General features: G+C 40.6%; 1 protein-coding gene across 1 annotated transcript; it reads right to left on the bottom strand.

Annotated features, from left to right (window-relative positions):
- Window positions 1-777: 777 nt before the first annotated feature.
- Window positions 778-23,683, bottom strand: ift80 (intraflagellar transport 80 homolog (Chlamydomonas)). The gene is made up of 17 exons (XM_016232773.1): window positions 23,388-23,683; window positions 22,109-22,330; window positions 19,418-19,528; window positions 18,506-18,574; window positions 16,767-16,876; window positions 14,869-14,958; window positions 12,279-12,416; window positions 10,201-10,380; window positions 9,378-9,496; window positions 9,231-9,305; window positions 7,896-8,059; window positions 7,077-7,141; window positions 3,864-3,999; window positions 3,632-3,779; window positions 2,323-2,521; window positions 1,671-1,811; window positions 778-1,481 (listed from the first exon to the last, which is right to left on the bottom strand). Exons 1-17 carry the CDS (start codon window positions 23,422-23,424, stop codon window positions 1,371-1,373), a joined length of 2,115 nt encoding a protein of 704 aa, XP_016088259.1. The 5' UTR covers window positions 23,425-23,683; the 3' UTR covers window positions 778-1,370.
- Window positions 23,684-23,689: the final 6 nt, after the last annotated feature.

The raw sequence follows: 23,689 nt of genomic DNA, 5'->3' as shown, positions 1-23,689 counted from the left end.
AGTAGGATGATTGGACGCTATTTGTCCCGCCCCTCCTCTATTTACGGCTGGGTAAATAGTGACAGTGCGTTTCACAGTTATCAACTCAGCTGCAAAATAAATAAATACATAAATAAAATAAAAAAAGAGGACAAGGGGAAATAATGGCAATGCATCAATATTCAGTGTCATCTGTTTGCCAAAAAGAACACAGAACGTTTTACGCACCATTTACACGTGGTAGCGAGCAGGTGTACATTTCTTTCCTTTCGTACCAACTAACATTTTGAAAATACAAACATTTTCATGAATTCGAAAGTTTACGTCAGAACGGTTTTTATGAACGATTTACCATTACACAAAAATGTGTTCTTCTGGCGTTTCATGAATGAGGCCCTACAGTATGTCTGTATGAAATTCAGAACCTTGATCAAAACATAGATGAGGTCCATTGCTTTCATCAACACCTCCAAAGCTTCATCGTCCTAAACCACTTCCTGGATCGACTATCACTTGTTTCTGCTTCTTTGCTGTGCTTTGATACAGATGTTCAGTACTCTTTCAGAAGATGTGTAATAGCGCCTCCTACCATATCATAATAAAAACACTGAAAGCTGGAAAATTCTGTCAATGGCGGGTAAAGGGTTACACAAAAGCGACATTGCACTGCAATGCTATTAGTTCTAAATGTGTCCCAGACCACAGTGAAGCTTTGCCTTCTTGTCTGCCTTCCCTCTCCTCTAACACATGATCATTGTGGAACTGCATCAAAACAAAGGATTCAAATTTCTTTCTTTTTAAGATTTATTTTTGGCATTTTTGCCTTTTATTATGACAGGACAGTGTAGAGCAGACAGAAAGTGAAGTGGGAGAGAGTGGGCAGGAGCCGGGATTAGAGCTTGGGACGTCCGTAGCGCAACAGCGCTGTATGGATTCATATTTCACTGCACTGTACCAAAACACTGATTATGATCAGAATGGTTGCCAGTGGCTGAACTGCAAACGAGTCTAGGTATTTAATCTCTGGTAGAAGTGTTTTGTTCCAGTGTGTCGGATCACTAAAAATTCATGTTATTCACTCACCAATGGAAGTTTAATTTCAAATATGCATTTATTGAATAAACATAAATCAAGCTTTTATAATAAAAATTCATTCTTGTTACAAAATCTTCTTGAAATGATATGAATAACAGCTGAACTAGACGTGATGCCTGGCAATAGACTGATGTGCATTTTTTAAGAGGCTAAGATATGAATTCTCATGCCTGCCATAACTTCTTAACTTTGAGAGTTAGCCACAGTGTGCAGTAAGTGTTGAGGAGTCGGAGATCAGTGCTCGTTCAGTGGGATCCAGGCCTCAGTTTACCTGAATTACATTACAGGTGTGTGTTTTATCGGCGAATGGACACACTGCTTCTGACGGATGCGTTGGCTGCTTTTTCCCGCTCCATAGCAAACTCCATTTCAATTTTAGCCTGGATTTTCTCCCAGTCCACTTCCACCTGAACATAAGCAGGAGAGACAGAAATATTAATAAATCATAAAATAAATCATAAACAATAAAAGCCCTATACAGAGGAGACTGGTTTAGTGCGAGGACAGACACACTCTGTGGCTTCAATCCCATCAAGCACAGACATTTGAACAGTGCTTCAGATCAATGCACAGACACAGAGGTGAACATTTCTTACTCCCTCAGAGTACTGCAGGAATCTCTTGTTGGTTTCCTGTTTTCCAAAGTCCTGCAGGAACTTCTGTCTGTGAGCGAGCACCGTGTCCACGTGAGTTTTGTACTTCACCGCCAGCTCCAGAGCCCTGCGGAGAGACATGCATGAGCACGAAACACACACACACACACACACAATCTATAAAGGTGCAAAATGCATTTACTTGCACATATTTGAGAATCGAGTTATTTCATGATATATTTTGGGAATATTACAAATAATAAAACCCCTGCTGACATATTTTAGTTGGCATTGTTATAGATTACCTCTAGATTGCAGCGATACATGACATGGTGAAAAATTACTGAATGAATAATAGGCTACTTAAAGTAGTTTAAGATGAATTTTAAAATTGTGCCCCCTAAAAGCACAAGTGGCCCCTGTCTGGAAGGTACTGTGGTCTAGAACCGCCCCTGACTGGATGGTGAAATTGTGATGGGTTTGTTGAAACGGATTTGATCTTATTTTGGATCAAATAAATGCAGTCTTGATGAGCAGAAGAGAATTCTTTAAAAAACATTAAAAATCTTACTGTTCATAAACGTTTGACTGGTCGTGCATGTCTTCAGTGTATTTATTTGACTACAGGCTCTGGAATGTTCTTAGTTCATCTGAGTTTTCTCAGTATGTGCGATGCACTGACCTTGGCGAAGCGGCAGATGCGGAGCGTGTCCTCCCAGCGGCCGCTGCCGGTGTACTCGTGCAGTAAGCTGGGGTACGGTGACACGGCGGTGCACACTAGAGAGCCGTCCACTCGTCTGACCGTCACCTGAGTGCCCTCATAGCTCACCATCTGAGGAGGACGACTGAACTCACTGCAGGACACAGGATCCAGCAGACGTCACCCGCAGGACATGTGCAGCGCTGCTCTCATGTCACTCTTATAGGCAGAGCCCATCCTAGCATCTTGGGGCCCTAAGCAGACTTTCAAAAGGGGCCCCACTACCTACGGTTCCGCCTAACCTCCAATACGCATGTCCTACACTGACACCGTATTGTAACGTTTTAGAAAACTGTCTTATATGTGTCCCTGCAGCACAGAAGCAGTGTTAAGTCGCTGGAGGATATTTGTAGCAATAGCCAACAATACATTGTATGGGTCACAATTATACATTTTTCTTTTATGCCAAAAATCATTAGGATATTAAGTAAAGATCATGTTCCATGAAGATATTTTGTAAATTTCCTACCGTAAATATATCAAAACTTAATGTGTGATTAGTAATATGCATTGCTAAGAACTTCATTTGAACAACTTTAAAGATGATTTTCTCAATATTTAGATTTTTTTGCTCCCTCAGATTCCAGATACCGTACATCAATGGAAAGCTTATTTATTTCCAAAAATTGACCCTTACGACTGGTTTTGTAGTCCAGGGTCACATATATCTTTTATGATATAAATGTGAAGATAAGCCTATATTTCGTGTTATATACAAACATTTTAAATGATAAATGTCTGACCATTACTTTCAAAGAAATATATCAAAATTTAAGATTAATGCTTTGATAAAGCAAAAACACCCGCCAATGGGTTATGAAAATTTGTATTGTTTAAATCATTATTGTTCAATCGTAATAAAAATATCTTTTCTAGACTGCCTTGATTAAGTCCAGATTAAATGCAAAAATATATGTGCAAAACATATGCGAATAAAAACATGTAAATAGGCATACTGTTTTGACTTCCTTTCTAGCAAGTAGAATGAAGATGCATTTTTATTCAGCCCGTCTGCTTATTTTATTTTTCTCCATATCAATGTGAATATCAGACCAAATTTTCATGCAGTGTTGTCAAGTTTAACGGGTTGCTAATATAAATATATAAATAAGCTAATATATGTTCTAAAAATCCAAACAATTGAGATAATAATAAGGTGTCTTATCCGGCCGATCGGCTCTGCTTATCTGGTGTGAGCGTGTACCTGCTGTCTCTGGTGAAGATGGTTTTGGGCAGCAGGTCTTTGTCCACAAACACCACACTAGGGTAGTACCACACTGTGAACCGGCTGTCCTGGACGCCACACAGGACGTTAGCCGAGTCGTTCCAGGCCATAGTGTCAACCATCGACCCTGAGGACGAGCCACACAGATCCGTTCAGATGAACCAGATTTAATACAGACGTCTGACTGAACTCCGTGTGACTGTACTCTTACCGATCTTGTGGATGCTGTGCGCTCGGCCCAGCTTTCTCACAGAGGTCAGGTAGAGGTCACGGTTCTTATCGATCAGTGCGATCCTTCGGTCATTAGACGAGCCACACTGATCCAGCGCGACGAACACCACCTCTATCTGAACAGACACACGATGAGAGGAGATACGCACATAACATCACCAAGCCTTTGACAGCACAGTTTATAACCGGCTGGTGATTTAACACACTGATTTGGTGCAATTCAATAATGCATCCGGACCTGTCCGTCATCTTACACTGATGCAGAGTCTGATGATCATGATGCAGGACGACTGACTGACTGCGTGATGGAGTCTATTAATGCAGCCTAACATATGAGGGCAAAAAAATCACCCTCTTATATTTATAATATATGATATAGTTTAGTAATATCACACCAGCAAGAGTGCTGTTTCTCCCCAATATCTGCACCAATGTGTCAATGTGACAATGATTTTTTACAGTTCAGTAAACAATAAGAGTTAAGGCCCGTTCACACCAAGCACGATAACTATAAAGACAACGATAAAGATATAGTTCTAAAAATCGTTCTCAATATTAAAGAATAGTCACCCTCTTATATTTATAATATATGATATAGTTTAGTAATATCACACCAGCAAGAGTGCTGTTTCTCCCCAAAATCTGCACCAATGTGTCAATGTGACAATGATTTTTTACAGTTCAGTAAACAATAAGAGTTAAGGCCCGTTCACACCAAGCACGATAACTATAAAGATAACGATAAAGATATAGTTCTAAAAATCGTTCTCAATATTAAAGAATAGCAGACTCCACACCACAGCTATAACGATAAAGGCACAGAGAAACCATATCGTTGGAATCACTTCCAGAAAGATATTTTTTTTGAGTTGATGAACGATAAAAACATTGGCACCCAATAAGAATCCTTCCTGCTGTCACGAGCTGTTAAAGTTAAAAGTTAAAGCGGCAATAAACAGACGATATCGTTCGCTGGTGTGGACGCTAATATAGTTATCTTTATAGTTATCGTTCTTGATGTGAATGGGGCTTAACACTTTAGTATATGGACTAAAGTGTTCACTAGTTGCTTATTAGCATGCCTATTATTGACTTATTGCCTGTTAATTACTTATAAAGCACATATTCTGCATGACTATATTCTCCATCCCTAATCCTACCCAATACCTAAACTTAAAGGAGACATATTATGCCTCTTTTTACAAGATGTAATACAAGTCTCTGGTGTCCCCAGAATGTGTCTGTGAAGTCTCAGCTCAAAATACTCCACAGATCATTTATTATATAATTTTGAAAATGCCTGTTTTGAGTGGAAGCAGAAACACGCTGTTTTTCGGGCCTCTCTCTTTAAATGCAAATGAGCTGCTGCTCCCCGCCCCCTTTCCCAGAATAGAGCTGCGCCATTACAGCTCGCACCTGCTGAAAACATCTGTTGTGGTTCTGATTATCATGTTTATCACGCTGAAATCATGTGTTTTAAAGCATATGAGTTTAAGCTTCTGATATAGGGTTTTCTGAGCGCACACATCTGAAGCACACGCACAGAAAGCGGCTGTCACAGCATGCGAGTACTAAACTAAGCTCTCATTCACACACAAGCTTATGTTAAAAACACACACGAGTTACAAAAACAGTGGGTTATGTCTGTGAAGGTAAACAGCTGGGAAATAAATCTCATGTTTATTTTAGATCTGTGTGGCAGCAGCAATATACAGTAAATACATCAATAAATGCACTGCTCTGTCGTCTCGTCTGAGGCTGGGACTCTAAACAGTGTTCTGTGCTCGTCTCTGCAGCCAAACACAGAACAGTTAGCATGCTTCGCTCACACTTTCTCCATGGCTTTAGAGCTGCTACACACGCAACTATTAATAAGCAGCAAATTAGGAGTTTATTGAGGCAAAAGTCGTAGTTAATGGTTTGTTAATAGCGAGAATTGGACCATAAAATAAAGTGTGACCACAATAAGTTAACATTTTGTTATATTTTAGAAACAATATTGTCTGTTTTTGTTCAGTTTCACAAATGAAAATAGTTCTGATTAAAGCCACAGCAGAACTGTTGAGTGTCTCTGATCAACACACAGCGGTGATTCGTTACTGAATGAATCCACCGGTTGAATGAATCAAGTGAGTCAGTGATTCAGTGACTCATTCTTAAAGACAGTGGCTGCGTCCGAAATCACATGCTGTACTCTCTCGTGTAGGTACTTTTTAGAATAAGTAATTACTTTACAACCACAAAAAGAGTATAGAGTATGAATGTAATCTGGGATAGTAAAGTATGCACAGATCACGCTGGAAGTAGTGTACTTTTTGCCTACTCTTATATGACTACTGTGAAATCGGACATATTTCTTTTGTCACATACTGTTTTTTGCCTACTATATAGTAGGGAAGTATGTGATTTCTGATGCAGACACTCACTTGCTTCATGTCTGAATGAATTAGCTGTTAGAACAAATCGGTTGAATGAATGATTCAACGACTCACTCATTTAAGACAATGCCTTACTGCCACCTACTAGACCTTTTAGTTTCATATTCAGAGAATCATTTCATTTTTTTAAATCATTTCATATTTGAAATGATAATAAATAGATATTAAACCTAAATTAAAACATATTGTCATAATTTATGCAATGTTGATTTTAAATATTTAATTTCAAAAGGTACTTTTTTTTGTACTGTTGTACTTTAAATGATCTTTTAAGGGTAATTTGATGTGTCTAAATTGATGTGTGGTTAATTTGCGATTAATTAATTGCCACATCATGTAATTAATCAGTTGACAGCCTTACTTGTAACATATAAAGCTACTGAAACTTCCCTAATTAACATTACAACAAAGTTAAACCTTTGTGTTACTTCTGGAGAAAATGTAGTTGACAGTTCAGCTCTGATCCAAACACCTGTGAGCTGCCATGCTGTCTGCTGTCTACATAGGCAGCTTCCTTACAAAGCCAAGGTATAGTTTGGTTTAAACATGTACACTAGGGTATGCATACATCAGCACAGTGTACACATACTGTGCACCAGCAGCAGATTATTCTAACTGCATGTACTCTGCATGCTTTTTTTACACGAATCAGTCAGTCCACAAGGTTAGGGGTAGGCCTGGGCCGCTGATTCAGAGACAGAACAACTACAAACACCCGGAGACACAACAACACTGGACAACGTGTGTGTGTTTACCTTGTGGTTCAAAGGTTTGCCGTCACCAATGGCTTTTCCCGTCTGAGCCTCGAACAGAAAGATGACTGGAGGAGAGAAGGAAGACACAGTGACTGATCACATTACAACAGCACCAGAACACACCTGCCCCTCGTCAGTGGAAATTAATATTTGCTGGTTCAGTCCCATCACGTACAGTACCAGGATGATGAAAATGAAACAAGGCTGGACATTTCAGCAAGACAATGATCCCAAACACAGCCAAGGAAACTCTCGATTGGTTTCAGAGAAAGAAAGTAAAGCTGCTAGAATGGCCAGCCAATCACCTGATTGGAATCCAATAGAAAATAAGAACTAAAGATGTTCATAGAAGAGGCCCACAGAACCTCCAAGATTTGAAGACTGTTTGTGTGGAAGAATGGGCCAAAATCACACCTGAGCAATGCATGCCACTAGTTTCATTACCAACACAGCCTTTTGAACAAAGTATTAAATACATTTCAGTAAATTTCCCCTTTTCCATTTTATTACACATAACTTAATCTCTGCATTTATTTGTATGTATTGATTACTTTGGTTGTTACGAACATCTGGTGAAAGTTCCATGTCAACAGCACCTTTAGAAATATATTTACTGGGACAAATGGTGACGTGTTCAATACTTATTTTACCCGCTGTATATACTAAAAACCGTCTAACTGAAAACAGCCTGAGTACATGTTGCTGCGACAGCTAGTTTGGCTTGCTGGTGGACACACATGTATTAATGGTGATCCACATGATGTAGACAGCCCTGTGAGAGATCTCATGTGTAAGTGATTGAATGCTGTGAGGCAGCACCTCGTTCGTCGCTCGTGTCTCGTATGGCGATGGTGTCGTTGCTCAGAGAGATGGACTGAGAGTTCAGGATGTCCATTCTCAAGCCGGGACTCTTGGGAGACGACACCAAACGGCCCTCATACGAGTACACAAACAGCTCTGCTCCATCCACCAACAGAAAGTGCCTGCACAGAAGAACATACAGACAGAGTGTGTGTGTGTGTGTGAGAGAGAGAGAGAGAGCAGTAAACATCCAACACATCATCATTCTCCAAAATAACTCTGAATCAAGCTCCTCCTGATGCTGAGAACCATGCCATAAAAGTGCATTGTTACATTGGTCTAATCAAAATCATGTTTTTTTTGTTTAAACTACTCTTTAATTTGGTTTGTCTAAAAGCAAATAACCATGGAAGAAAATGAAAAGAAACAATGTTGTTTAAGTAGTATTTAAGCTTGAGTGTTGATGTGCAGAACACATGCTGGCTAGAGTTACTGACTGCACACATTACTGCGGGGTTTATACATGTTTCTGGGTTTTAAGCACATAATAAAAATATAATGCCTGATCAAGACATCAGAATTAACATTAAGCGTTTTCAAAGTTGCCTTTATTCATAGTAAGTAAACTACATTCAATATTTTTATTTAGTCTACTATTTTCATATAACAGCCAATTTAGTTTTAACTAATACAAATCCAAAAATGTTTTATATTGACCTACATTATGTTTATGTCTAAAGAAATCATTTTAAGTATAGTATGGTCCTTATGGTAAATAATCTTTGAATTAAAGGTTTTGTCTTTGGGAAATATTTTTGTTATTAAATCAAAATTTAAGATTTGACCCAAACCATAAATATAATTTGAGAAAAAAATCTTTTTTTTTGCGTTGGTCAAAAGTATAATTTTTGTGCATTAAAAGTGTATCTGTGCATTAAGTTATACCTTTATGCAAGCAACTGTATATAGTTTTGTGACTTTAGAGGCCCTAGGGTTAATAAATATATCACAGTAGTAATTACAGTGAATAGCTGGCGTTAAAGCAATCTGCCGAACTTACACATGCAAAACACACTTCAGAAGCCATCCATCTTATTAGAAGTCACTGTACCGTCAAAATGATTTTGAAACTGATATTTCAAGGTAAAAACTTGCATACAGTTATATTACATCATTTTATGTCAGTCTCATGTGTCTCGTGTGAAGCTCAAGCGCTTTTCTCTGCGAACAGAGACATATCTGCTAAATGCCTGATATACTGGTGTTTAACTCCTGGTTCTTTGGTGTAAATCCATCAGCTGTTTTCAGTGTAAATCTGTGGAAGAGGCTAAGAGCGGAGCTGGACTCTCTCACCTCTCGGCCTGCACGATGAGACTGACGGTTCCCTCCTTCAGGTCAAAGATCAGCGGAGTGTTCCAGTTCTTAGCACTGAAACGGCACAAGAGCGCGTCAGAGCGGGCAGGGACTGACTGATGTGAGGCTGAACGACAGGAGACGCACCTGTAGACGTAACACTGCAGAGAGGTGGTGACCACCAGATGACCGTGAGCCAGCGAGGCTTTGATGACCCGATCTCTGAACTCCAGAACATCCACTGCATCATTCAACACGTTTCTGACCTGAGAAACAAACACCACCAGTAAACTACAGAGTCTCGAGTCACTGCCCCTTAAGATGTCTGTGCACTCCTACATTTTTCAAGTTTAAAGCATGTGTGCTCCTTTGATGTCCTGCATTATCACACGCAACATGAAGACCAGGGGAAATGTTGGTTATTGCTGTGATACTGATTTAAAGAAAACATTTAAACTCTTCAGGGTTCACCTGAATTTCACAAACCAGGCAAAGCTTACTTTTAACAAAAACATCTATAATTCATGAGCTAATGAAAAAGCATCAGCTGAGATGCTGTGGAGATGAATGTACTGTAGAAAGCACTGAGAGCAGTCCACACGTGGGTTTAGAACAGCACAAAGCATTTTACAAATGGTGTAGAGAGTAGAATGATGCCTTATTATTACGTTCAGCGCACATAATGCCATATTTATGAGCTGCATTATGACAACTGAAAGCCAAAGCCTCATTCACTGTCCCCTAACTTAAATGTATACATTACATTACACCAGTGAGAATCTAATAAGAATTACTGAGAAAAATAGAAATGACCAAACAAACTCGTAAGTAAAAAGGTGCGATACAGTAATGAGAATTTGGGGGTTAAATGTGTTGAATAATGTCACACTTCAACATCATGTCATCTTCACCTCGGTCTTCAGATTGTGAAGTGCAATATGTGCCGGCCGTCACAGGAGGCTGTGTGTACCTGCATAGTGCGTCTCTTTGTGAGTGTGATCTCAAAGTTCCTCCACTCCCAGCGCTGCTCTACGACGTGAGCGAACAAGACGTGTCCGTTTCCACAGGCTCCGGCCAGCTGAGTGCCGTCTGCAGACCAGGCCAGACTGAACAGACTTCCAGTGCTGGGCTTCTCCAGAGAGTACGACCACTGACGCACACACACACACACACACACACACACACACACACACACACACAAACATACTTGCATTTGTGGTTTACAAACAGACAAGCACTGAAAACTGCTTTTTGCCTCAAGAAAGAAAAATAGTGCTAAGAAAATAGCCTACCATCTCCCTGCCCTCCCATCTGTGTGTGTGTGTGTGTGAGAGAGAGAGAGAGAGAGAGAGAGTGTGTGTGTGTGTGTGTGTGTGGATGTGAGAGTTTGTGTGTGTGTGTGTGTGTGTGTGTGTGAGAAAGAGAGAGAGAGTGTGTGTGTGTGTTTTGGCGGAGGGTCACTGACATATGCTGTGCTGTAATGACTTCCTGTGGGTGCTGAATCAGCCCCATTACATCAGACACGTTAAATATGCCTGTCCTGACCAACTCTCCCTCTCACACACACACACACACTCTCACATCCACACCCACTCACACACACTCTCACATCCACACAGACACTCTCTCTCTCTCTCACACACACACACACACACACACACACACACACACACACACACAGCAAGTGTTTACACATGCTGTCAGGCTGTAGGGAGGTGAGCTGTGTAAATCTGGCACAGCTGGCTTCACTTACATCTGCTATCATTCAGTTACACACAGGACAGATATGGTGTACAAATCAACACACACACACACCTTCTGACAAGCTACATATACTGTAGGATATCAGACACAGTGACACAGTGTGTGCATACGTGTATCTACATTTGGGTTGTGCAATATTGACAAAAACAATTCCTCAATTTTCAAACTTCTTTTTGGTAAGGGTGTGCTCTGTGGGTCAGGAGCTTCTCTATCAATCTCTCAGTAAATGACAGTAGGTTGTGACAGGCATATATATATCTCTCTCACACAACTAGACTGTTTCTGGCCATAATGATGAGAGGAGCCAGTTGATCTTGTTCACTCCTTAGTACTGTGAGATTAAACCCGTCTTATAGACACAGCTAAACACATCCTAACTGAATTAGTTTCTCTGCTAAAGATTGATATAGCCTTCAGTAATATACACTACATCTGTTAGTGTGCCAACGGGGGAAAACAATCCAATCAGACTGAATTTATTGACTTAATTTTACGTGTAATAATAAAATATATATTGGAGTGCAAAAAAAGCGCACACAAGCACTATTAAGCATGTTTTATTGTCTAAAAACAGGTAAATCTATTAGAAGTTTAAATGTTGAAGCACAGATCATAGTTAGTTCTGATCCGAGCCTTGAGCTGAAATTACAGGGAGCCTGCTGAACCGGATCTAAGTTGGGTTGGATATTGTTGGTTTTGTAAAGTCTAAACCTAAAGTGAAACCCAGAGTTTGTTCAGATAGATTCATGCTACAGGCCACATATTTCTCCCTAACGAAAATGTTCACACTCAAAAATGTTTGCAACGCAAAGCATGGTGCTCTAAGTCAAATAAATGGACAAAGTTAATTCTGTCTTCGGTAGGGAGGAAGACAATCTAATCTCACACATTCAGGCAGCATCATGCGTCTGCAGAGAATGAGTCCAGACGCTGGACAGCAGAAAGCCCTCGCAGCATTAACCCTTCACCCGTCCGCACGCACACTCACTCACACACACACACACTCACACTCACACACACACATTCACTCTCTGACTCTCTCTCACACACACACACACACACATGGGCCGTCCAGCCATGGATTATAGCACTTACCATGAGAAAGGTACAACATTACAGGCACAAATCCCTATAAATATTACATAATGAGGCTGAAATGACTTTAACAAACTTGAAACTCTCATTTAAAACATGTTTGAGATGAAGTGAAATAGAAGAGTCTCTCAGTGATGCTGAACTCCAGCAGATGTCAGGGGCTGTGAGAGGCGTGTGTGTGTGTCTTACCCCGGTCTTATCACACAGTCTGAGAGTGTGGAAGGAGCCCATGGCGAAGAGCTCTCCGTCCGGAGCCCAGGCCACTGAGGTGACGGGGTAATCATGAGCAGAGCTGGAGAAGAGCAGCCGGCCGTAGCTATCCCACACCTGCAGCACAGACACACTCTCACACTCAACTCAAGTGGAGCTTGTCAATACACATCAGTTGTTGAGTTAATCATGATTTCATCATGTCAAAGCGGCAGTAGAAGACTGTGCTGAAGAATATGAAGGTTTGAGGCGTGATTACAGGTGAATTTCACTAACAATGACAAAACTCGGCCCTCCAGAAAGAAAAGACGTCATGTAAAAAATACAAAGATGAACATCAATAAATATTGTTTTTTGAGCAGGTAACTGCCTTCTCCATCTATGGTTTGGTTTTAAATCCAATGAAGTCTCGTCCAATGTTGACACGAGTTGTATCATGGGCTTTGTTCAATTTCTCAGAAAACAAGACTTCATGTCTTCATTTTGCATCTCAAGTAAATGTATGATTTAAAGGGCACCTATTATGCAAAATCCACTTTTACATGGTGTTTGGACATAAATGTGTGTTGGCAGTGTGTGAACACAACCACCCAACAATGATAAAAATCCACCCACTCCTCATTTTTAATCCCTATAAAGCCAAACCAGTCTCACTACGCCTGCTGTTTTGATTCTCTGAGCAATATGACCTCACATTGCTTAGGCCCCGCCCACAGCGGCTGACTGACAGCCCTGCATTTTCTCTGCACTCGAGCAGCTGTAACGTCTACGATGTCTCGAAAGCAATCCCTGTGTTCTGTGTTTGGATTAGTACTGTCAGTTTAACACATTAACTTAATTAATTAGTCATGAAAAAAATAACACAATTAAAATATTTTAACGCAGTTAACTCACTGGCCCCGCCCCCAGACCTGTACGTCATCTTACATTTCATACAGCTGACTGCTGACAAATATGATGCAGGGCAACAACTCCATTAATGCAGTTATGCCCTAAAATTCAAGATATTGGGGCAAAAATGCCCCTGTATGAGTTTTTGTCTCATATTTATGTCATATGATAAGCAATATCACACAGTTCTGTTTGTCCCGAATGCAAATGAGATTTTATACAACAGTTCAATAAATAAGAAGTTAATATTGTTATATTTTAAACACAATGTTGTCTGTTTTTGCTCAGTTTTGCCAACAAAAATATTACCTATAAAGAGTGGTGTTTCTGAATGAATCAGCCATTTGAACGAATCGAGTGAATCAATGATTCAAAGATCCATTCATAAAGAGAGCCGTTTATCGAATGAATGACTCATCAAGACATTTACTGCCACCTCCTGGCAGTTTTAGATTCTTATTTAGAGTCTTATTTCATATAAAAAAGGGGGGGTATTCTCACAGCCAAATGTAATCTGCAATTAATTAGATTAATCAACATATCATGTAATTAATGAATTAAAAATTTGAATCGACTGACAACCCTAGTTTGGAAGTAAGACTGAACATAAGAGTCTTAATTTTCTCTCAACATCTGAGCCGCTGAGGATGCAGCGGATTACTTTCTTACTTTCGTTCGGTGCAAGCTCTAACATTGCGCTGTTTCGTCCCACTTTTAGTGCATTTGGCTTCCCTTGCTCTCAGTCATGATGCTGTTTATTGCTGTAGATATGCAATGCAGAGAGACGTATACGCTGCACCCTCTTCTGGAGACGGGCGGGAATATGCAGCTCATTTGCATTTAAAGTGATACACACCAAAACAGCTCTTTTTTAGACACGCCTTAAAAATGACATTTTCCAGATGATATAATAAATGATCTGTGGGGTATTTTGAGCTGAAACTTCACAGACACATTCCTGGGACACCCAAGACCAATGGTAATCTGCAATTAATTAGATTAATCAACATATCATGTAATTAATGAATTAAAAATTTGAATCGACTGACAACCCTAGTTTGGAAGTAAGACTGAACATAAGAGTCTTAATTTTCTCTCAACATCTGAGCCGCTGAGGATGCAGCGGATTACGTTCTTACTTTCGTTCGGTGCAAGCTCTATCTAACATTGCGCTGTTTCGTCCCACTTTTAGTGCATTTGGCTTCCCTTGCTCTCAGTCATGATGCTGTTTATTGCTGTAGATATGCAATGCAGAGAGACGTATACGCTGCACCCTCTTCTGGAGACGGGCGGGAATATGCAGCTCATTTGCATTTAAAGTGATACACACCAAAACAGCTCTTTTTTAGACACGCCTTAAAAATGACATTTTCCAGATGATATAATAAATGATCTGTGGGGTATTTTGAGCTGAAACTTCACAGACACATTCCTGGGACACCCAAGACCAATATTACATCTTGTAAAAAGGGGCATGAGTGCCCTTTAAGGATGCTTAAATATTTGTATTATGTTGGAAAACAAAACAAAAAGGATATAAAATTTTTGAAAATCATGCACCATTATGAGTTTGAGGCTTTCTGCTTTGATTTAAGACCTTTTACGGTCTTCATTTGTGGAAGGGCGGATTAAGACTTTTTAAGATCTGCAGAAACCCTGTATTTACACTGATCTTTACCTTATATTTGCAGTCTTCTCCTCCTGACAGTATGAGATCATTGACAGCACTCCAGTCCACCTTCAGAATGACTCCGTCATGAGCTTTCCACTGCAGACACAGATCAAACACATACGGTCACTGTTCAGGTGCAGGATATCATCAGTTCATGCACTGGCTGGGAATGGATCTGTGAGCTTGGCGTGCTGGTTGTGTGGTGCATCATGCGTGCGATTACAGTACTGCACTACTGTAACTGAGCTTGACCCCATCAGTACACACACACTGCAGCAGCCTATGGACATCTGTGAATATATGTGACGCGAGTATGCATTCAGACATTCAGCATCATCTGGCTCTGGCAGTGAGTTCTAGAACACGTGTGTGTGTGTGTGTGTGTGTGTTTAACACTAAAGACCTGCAGTAACTGCATCAGTGCTGTTTCTGAAAGAAGCTCCTGGGCCCTCATTTATCAACAGTGTGTATGCACAGATGTGTGCGTAATGAGTGCGTAAGAACAGTTTCATGCAAAGTGTGGGATCTACCAACGCTATAGAACCTTTTCTACGCACTCTTGATAAATGATGGCCCTGGAGAGTTTGATTAAAGCACTGTGATATCCATGTCGTTTCAGTGGGTTGTATCATACTACAGCTCCCACGATGCCGCTTCTGGTAAGGAGTGTAATGCTCGCTGTAGTACAGTGAATACTGTATTAGCTACATATGACAGCACAGCCTGAACACTGAGGTACTTGTGCTAATCTGTGTTCTGCTGTCTCTAGGAACACACACACACTGCTCTCTTCCCAGAGATGTGAATGCATGCTGCTGTGTGTTTCTGCTGAGTTTATGTGACCCGTCTGTGACATTGCCCTGGGGTCTGAGCTCAGGAGGTCAAAGGTCATGTGGGGAGGGGTCTTTGTGCTATAACAACAATAACAAAGGAACAGCTGCATATTCCCAGCCATCCCATCAAACTCATCAGTATTACGAGTTACTCCTCGTCATGTGACAGGACTACATCACCAGCAAACCCCCTAACGCTAGCATTTGGTTATTTCTAGAACCCAAATAATAACATTCTAGATTCCACCATAAAATAACGATCCCAGAATGTTGCAGGAGGTCATTATGTTTTTGAGCTTAAGTTTAAAAACAACATACAGAACACAAAACATAAATGGTTATTTTTAAGTTTTAATTAACAACCAAAAACTAACATTTCCAGAATGGTGCATATTTTGATGTCTTTGCGCGACAACCCTAATAAAACCTTGTTCTCTATTGATTATTTTTTAGAACCATGTAAACTAACCTTCCAATTAAAACAATGCACATGCTTCTGTGTGATGATCTATACAGCGCACTTTATAATGTTCGTTTAACTTTTCATAATCATAAATTACATTTTGTAGAATTTGTCATGATTTAATAAAATGCAGAAACTACATCACAGTCAAATGATCAGATGAATCCAAATGTGTAGCTGAAAATAGTAAAGCAGGGTAAAGCATAGTGTTCATAATAAACAGGAACTATAAATACGTGGGTTTGTTTCGATCTGGATTTGTATTTTGTTTCTCTCGTCTTCCACAGAATGTCATTAAAAAACTAAACGAATCTTCATTTGGTTTTACAAGCTGACTGACTGTCTTTACTGAATACTTACAGATATCAGAGTAAATATATATTCGTCAGAGATTTGAGAAGAACATTATGTTTACCAACAAGTTTTTGTTTACTGAGCAAACAGAAAGAAACAATAAACTCTAGTGGCTATTCAATAGTAAGAAATGCTATCCCAGTGAACGGTAAATGTAATTAAAGAGTCTAGTAAATGTTGATGAATAATTGTCAGTCTATGAAGAAAAGTCGTCGTTTGTGAACAGAGTCTGGGTTGTGTGTGTAATGCGGTACCTGCAGGACTTTGGCGCTGGGCTGCAGCGGCTTGATCACCAGCTGTCGACCCGATGTGTACAGAACCCGTCCCGAGTCTGGAGCCCACGCCACGGAGTACACGGGAGTCCCTGCATTTAATCATTTGAATTACAATTATAATTTACACTCAATACATTATTATTGCATACAGTTTTATAATATACTTCAATACTGAGGTGCAGATAATTGCCACTATTTGCATTAAGTAGTATAAATAGCAGAAAATCCTGCTATTTTAACAGCGTAAATATAATCTATAGATATTTGCACCTAGTGAAAATAGAATATCGCTAAAAAAACAGCTATTTTCACTTAGTGCAAATAGTGTGAATGAATGAGGCATTTTATAGTGCTTTATTGTGTATTGCTGTACACCCAAAGCTGCTTACTGATATCACTGCATGTAAATGGGATAAAATCCCACTGAAATGCCTTCAGAAGCATGGTATTATTTAGTAGGTTAATGTAATTTCCACTGAAACAGGAAGTCAGGGCGGGACATATCGATAGCCAATAGCGTTTCATTCATGTCACAGCCCGGCCAAGCAGAATTTTACATCAGTGAGTTTGAAAAGCGCTGTCATCTCTTCTCCTCATCGTTGATGTTCACAATGCTGAGGTTTAGGGTCTAACCGTTTTAAAACAGCATTCAGTGCAGAATTCTGATGTGTGTTGAGTGCTTTGCAGGGTCATTCACCTCAACACACAGCAGTCGCTCCCTATTCTCTATAGTGTGCACCGTGTACCATTCACTATACAGAAAATACTAATTCTGTGAACAAATGACCGATTTCAGCTGCAGCTTCAGTGTGCATTTAGGCTTCACATTCTAGAGAGCATCTGATTGGACAGAAAATCAGAGGAGAACCTGAAACGCAGAATGAGGTCATCAAAATTGTTGCTCCATACTACTGGAAGTGAGAAACTGTACATTGCTGATGCTTATATCTTCTATTTTGTCGGTTTTGGAGCACAACTCAGGATAAATAAATACTATCCAGCATAAAGCAGAGATTTAAGTAACAGCAGAGCACGCAGACTAGCCTAGTTTCATTTTGTGTAAAAACATGGCGGAGAGCTGCGAGGTTGTAAACGAGTGCTAAGAGTATTATACAAATGTGTGTGTGAGTGTGTGTGTGAGAGAGAGTGTGTGTGTGTGTGTGTGTGTGTGAGAGTGTGTGCGTGTGTGCGAGAGAGTGAGTGTGTGTGTGCATGTGCGTTTGTGTGTGTCAGTGTGTGAGAGTGTGTGTGTGAGTGAGTGTGTGTGCATGTGTGTGTGTGTGTGTGTGAGAGTGTGTGTGTGTGTGTGTGTGTGTGTGTGTGTGTGAGTGTGTGCGTGTGTGCGAGAGAGTGAGTGTGTGTGTGCATGTGCGTTTGTGTGTGTCAGTGTGTGAGAGTGTGTGTGTGAGTGAGTGTGTGTGCATGTGTGTGTGTGTGTGTGAGAGAGAGTGTGTGTGTGTGTGTCAGTGTGTGTGTGTGTGAGTGTGTGTGTGTGAGAGAGTGTGTGTGTGTGAGTGAGTGTGTGTGCATGTGTGTGTGTGTGTGTGTGTGAGAGAGTGTGTGGGTGTGTGAGTCAGTGTGTGTGTGTGTGAGTGTGTGTGTGTGAGAGAGTGTGTGTGTGTGAGTGAGTGTGTGTGCATGTGTGTGTGTGTGTGTGTGTGAGAGAGTGTGTGGGTGTGTGAGTCAGTGTGTGTGTGTGTGAGTGTGTGTGTGTGTACCTTGTTGGGCCAGAGTAGACCTCAGCATCCCACTCTTAGACCAGATCTTCAGCTGTCCATCTTCACCAGCTGACACACACGCACAACAACACATAACCTCGTAAACACTCTGATCCGTGTGCTTAAATATTACTTTCATAATGTGAAGTATTTCTGAATGAAGTGGAAAATAAACAAGGAAAAACCTCACAGAAACATATAAACTAATCTTACAGTTCAACTGAATAATAACACTGACACTGTTCACGCTTTACAGCCAGAGAGGAACGGAGTCTGGTCTCTTTCTCCAGAAGTGTCTTGCTCACTCAGTGCACTACGGCATGACTATCAGTCGAGGGTTGGATCAAACTGTTCAAACAGGGACTTTAGAGACACTACTGTATGACTTCCTGTAAAGCTGCTATCAAACAATGGGTATTGTAAACAAAAAAAGTGCTATACAGATAAATATGACTTGACCGATGTCATTTTTTTATTTCTCGGCTATATAAAGGAAAGTCATACAGGTTTGGAACACAAGAGGGTCAGTAGATGGCCACAGAAGCAGGGCTTGAAGACGCAAAATCCTAAAAAATGACCCTCACTTAATAAGAATAACATGCTGAAGTATTGTGACATACATTAAGACTGATTTTTTTTATAGGCTTTATTGACAGATAAGTCGTGAAAGACCAGCATCACATGCTAGGATATTTTGGCTCATTTTATCAGTAAAAGAAAACACGTCTAATAATTCTGCACACCTGAATAGAAGGAGCCTTCGAGGACAATTATATATCACTTATAAATGATTAAATACAAAATGAATAGTAGTTATTAAGATTGATGTGGTTGGGAAAAAAGTATGATCAGAATATCATCGTGGCTAATAATTCTGCATGCAGTCTTCTGAGGGAGTATGTTGCAGTGCACCTGTGATAAGAGCCGTCCCGTCATGATTCCAGCGTCCGGCGAGCACGGCTCCTCTATGGGCCTCCACACTCTTCTCTACTCGTCCAGATTTAGACACCAGGTGGAGTTTACCTGCACAACACAACAGCACACACACTCACAAATACAGCTTCTGATCACTGAAAGCTTCTTTAGGGAACCAGGGAGGGATCTTGAAAACCCTTTTTAGGAACCTTTATTTTTTTTATGAGTGCACCACAGTCTGCTCAAAAATACTAGATGAGAATAAGTTACAAACCACTAAAAGACAATAAAACAACTCCTGTATTAGAGTAATTATTGTACAGTTGAACAGGTTCACATCAACATTGATAACTATGATGAAATCTATATCAGAATCCATACTAACAGTCGTTAAGTTACTGTTTATTAATTTAAGATTTATGCATTATTAGATGTAGCTCCTTAAAGTCAGGGAAGATTGTGATTGGCTGTGAATGGTTTCAGCACTCAACACCTGGAAAAAGTCATTCTGAAAGTGATTCTAACTGTTTTATTCCTCTGTGTCGCTATCGCTATGAGCTTATTTATTCTTAAAGTATTACAATGATTATTAAAACTGTAAAGCATCAATGATGACACAGTCTACATAGATTCATCACTGCAAATACTGAGTATTACAATGTAAAAGTAAAACATCTGGACACTTGGCAGTGATGAGTATTTGAGAGAAATATCAAGTCTAACTGAAATGAAAATAACTTTTGTAATGCAACGGTCCTAAAACAGGCTTCAATATGGTTTCCTCATGTGTTTTAGAATTATGACTAGAAATGTTTGCATGAGATTTAGTCAAGACAGAATGGAGCTGATCACTTTTTCAAGTTTTTTTTTCTTCGTATACATTATCAAATTGTCCAAAACTCACAAAAGCAGCCGTCCACGTACTCTCCGTGGTTCTGGACTCTGTTTAGCGCCAGATGCAGTCTCGTGTGTGAGAGAGAGAGTGTGTGTGAGTGTGTGTGTGAGAGAGAGTGAGTGTGTGTGTGTGTGTGTATGTGTGTGTCTCTGTGTGTGTGTGTGAGTGTGACTGTGTCTCTCTCTCTCTGTGTGTACGAGTGTGTGCATCTGTGTGTGTGTGTGTGTGTCTCTGTGTGAGTGTGTCTCTCTGTGTATGTGTGTGTGTCTCTCTCTCTCTGTGTGTGTGTATCTCTGTGTGTGTCTCTCTCTCTGTGTGTGTGTGTATCTCTGTCTGTGTGCATCTGTGTGTGTGTGTCTCTGTGTGAGTGTGTCTCTCTGTGTGTGTCTCTCTCTCTCTGTGTGTATCTCTGTGTGTGTCTCTCTCTCTCTGTGTGTATGTGTGTGTCTCTGTGTGTGTGTGTATGTGTGTCTGTGTCTCTCTCTCTCTGTGTGTGTGTGTCTCTGTGAGTGTGTGTCTGTGCATCTGTGTGTGTGTGTATCTCTGTGTGTCTCTCTCTCTCTGTGTGTGTGTGTGTATCTCTGTGTGTGTCTCTCTCTCTGTGTGTGTATCTCTGTGTGTGTCTCTCTCTCTGTGTGTGTGTGTGTGTGTGTCTCTGTGAGTGTGTGTCTGTGTGCATCTGTGTGTGTGTGTGTCTCTGTGTGTGTGTCTCTCTGTGTGTATGTGTGTCTGCTTGTTGTCGTTAACTCTAAGCGTATACTTTGTGGCGGTGCGTATTAAAAGAATCCTGAGTGTTCTGTCATTTGTGGTCCCTAAAAATGCAAATCAGCATGCTGCTGCCCTGCACTTTGCTTTATTTAGTGCATGTGAGCGCAGTCAAGCCCACAAAATCAGCTCACAAGTACACAAGCATGAAATACTGTGCAGGTGATGTGTTACCATGTGACCAGGAGCTCAGAAATACAGTTTCTGTTCAGTGGCTTTGTCCAACATCTGTCAGCAGAACCGTGGCGGAGCTCTAAACCAATTTCACTATTATAATAGCTGTTTTCTATGTGAGTATGTGTTAAACTGTAATGTATTTCTGTGATGTGCAGCTGTATTTTCAGCATCATTACTCCAGTCTTCAGTGTCACATGATCTTCAGAAATCAGTATAATATGCTGCTCTGCTGCTCAACAAACATTTCTGATTATCATCAATGTTGAAAACAGCCCAGTATATTTATTTCAGGATTCTGTGATGAATAGAAAGATCGAAAGATCAGCATTTATCTGAAATAAAAAAGCTTTTATAACATCATACTCTGTACCATTCAAAAACTTGGAGTCAGTATATATATATAAATAAATTGATCAAAAGTGATTATAAAGACAGTTCATTCGTTTATAGTGTCACAAAAGATTTCTATTTCAGATAAATGCTGTTCTTCTGCACTTTCTACTCGTCAAAGAAACCAGAAAAAATATATACTGGGCTGTTTTCAGCATTGATAATAATCAGAAATGTTTCTCGAGCAGCAGATCAGCATATTATACTGATTTCTGAAGATCATGTGACACTGAAGACTGGAGGAATGATGCTGAAAATACAGCTGCGCATCACAGAAATACATTACAGCTTAACAGAGATTCACACAGAAAACTGTTATATTGAATAGTAAAAATATTTCACAATGCTACTGAGCAGAAGAGGCTTCTTTAAAAAAAACATAAAAAACCTTACTGCTGAAGACCGTTTGAGTGGAGGAGTATATCAGAGCTCAGAGAAGCTCCTGTGAGCCAGGCCTTTACCATCAGTGCTGGTGAGGGCGAAGCTGTCGGCCCCGGCCTGCTTCTTCCCGCTCGCGCTCTTGGGGAGCCAGTGCAGGTCGAGGGGGTAGATCTGGTCCTGCAGCCTGACGAGGACGCTGGTGTCGTTAGTGAGCAGGTTCCACCGGAGAATGTGGTGGTCGTCGCTGCAGGAGTACAGCTCATCGGCGCTGGTCCATCCCACGCAGCTCACCAGCTCTCGGTGTGCTCAGGGGTCAAGGGTCAACAAACACACACCTCTCTCAACACTGCAGCCAGGTACAATTGTATCATAAATGAACAATTATTATTAAACAATGGCAAACAGCAGCTAAATTAATTGACGTGGTGTGTGTAGTGCTAGGCATCTGTGGTTTCCTCTTTTGTGTAGCTTAGATGGAAAATGTGTGCCTGCAGTCACGTATCAAAAGCTGCTAAAAGTTGCCAAATAAATTGTAAAAATGGCTAAATTTGTTGCTAGGTGCTTTGGGAAGGAAACGTTGCTAGGGTACTCTGAAGAGCTGCTAATGTAGCAACAAAATGGCTCAGTTGGCAACACTGTTTCTCCTTCGTTACGCAACGCTAACAGAACATCTCATTTGATCAGTTTGCAAACATTACGAGAATGTCACATCTGTATGCTCCGTGAACGCTCTAGTAACATCTGAGATAACAACAGATCATTTAAGTAACATCTGTAGATGAGCGTCCAGCTAAAACATTTCAGTAAACAAACCCACAGTCTCTGAATGATGCATACATCATGTGTTTGTGCTCATGTCTGGAGAACACCACTACAGACCAGTGCTGGAGAGGAGACAGATCCAAGCAGCATTATAAGAGTGTGGCTGTGTGAGAGGGACCGTTCGGCAGAGTTTAAATAAAGGGTTTGAGTGATCAGCAATCACAATCTATCTGACCTGAGAGAACATTACTTGAAATGTATATATATTTAATGTTATCTGCTTTATGATGCATCTGCAACAACACTGTGAAGGTTTCCATTTGGTCTTTAAGTCTTAAAAGCCTTCTCTGTGACAGAGAGCGGTGCATTACAGACAGGGCTATGCTGAAGCGGTCTCGAGGGACTCTGCACGCAGCTGTGCGCAGAAGATCAAAAGTTTTCACACCCATGCTGTACTTGAAGTGCTCTACTTTCACACACTAGCACATAGCAAACAGTGCTAACATTTGCTAGCATGCTTCCCTTGGCTGTTGTAATAATACATGTATTTAAACACGACATATGTGATATATGAGTGCGTGCAGATGTAAAGGATATGCTTGGGCTCCTTCAGCAGAGAGGTCTTCAGCCGCATGCTGCAGCGTCCCTCTGGAGCGTGTGGTGTGATACTTCGCTGTGTTTGAGGAGAAAGGTGCTAGATCGCAGCAGAACCGTGTTTACCTGACTGAAGGAGCCGTTGCCACGGAGACGCGTTAGCATGTGGCGTGCTAACCAGCTAACCCTGACGAAAGCGCTGTGAATGCACGAAATAATCCGGATTCTGCCTCGACGGCGAACACTTCCGAGTAAGCGCTAATCAGTTACATTACGTCTCAGTCTCCCGTCTCCTTTTTATTTGT

Source organism: Sinocyclocheilus grahami, unplaced genomic scaffold (assembly GCF_001515645.1).
Source record: "Sinocyclocheilus grahami isolate Dianchi unplaced genomic scaffold, SAMN03320097.WGS_v1.1 scaffold419.1, whole genome shotgun sequence".
Taxonomy (NCBI): domain Eukaryota; kingdom Metazoa; phylum Chordata; class Actinopteri; order Cypriniformes; family Cyprinidae; genus Sinocyclocheilus; species Sinocyclocheilus grahami.
The sequence above is the reverse complement of the archived record's forward strand: the minus strand, read 5'-3'. Positions and strand labels throughout refer to the sequence as shown.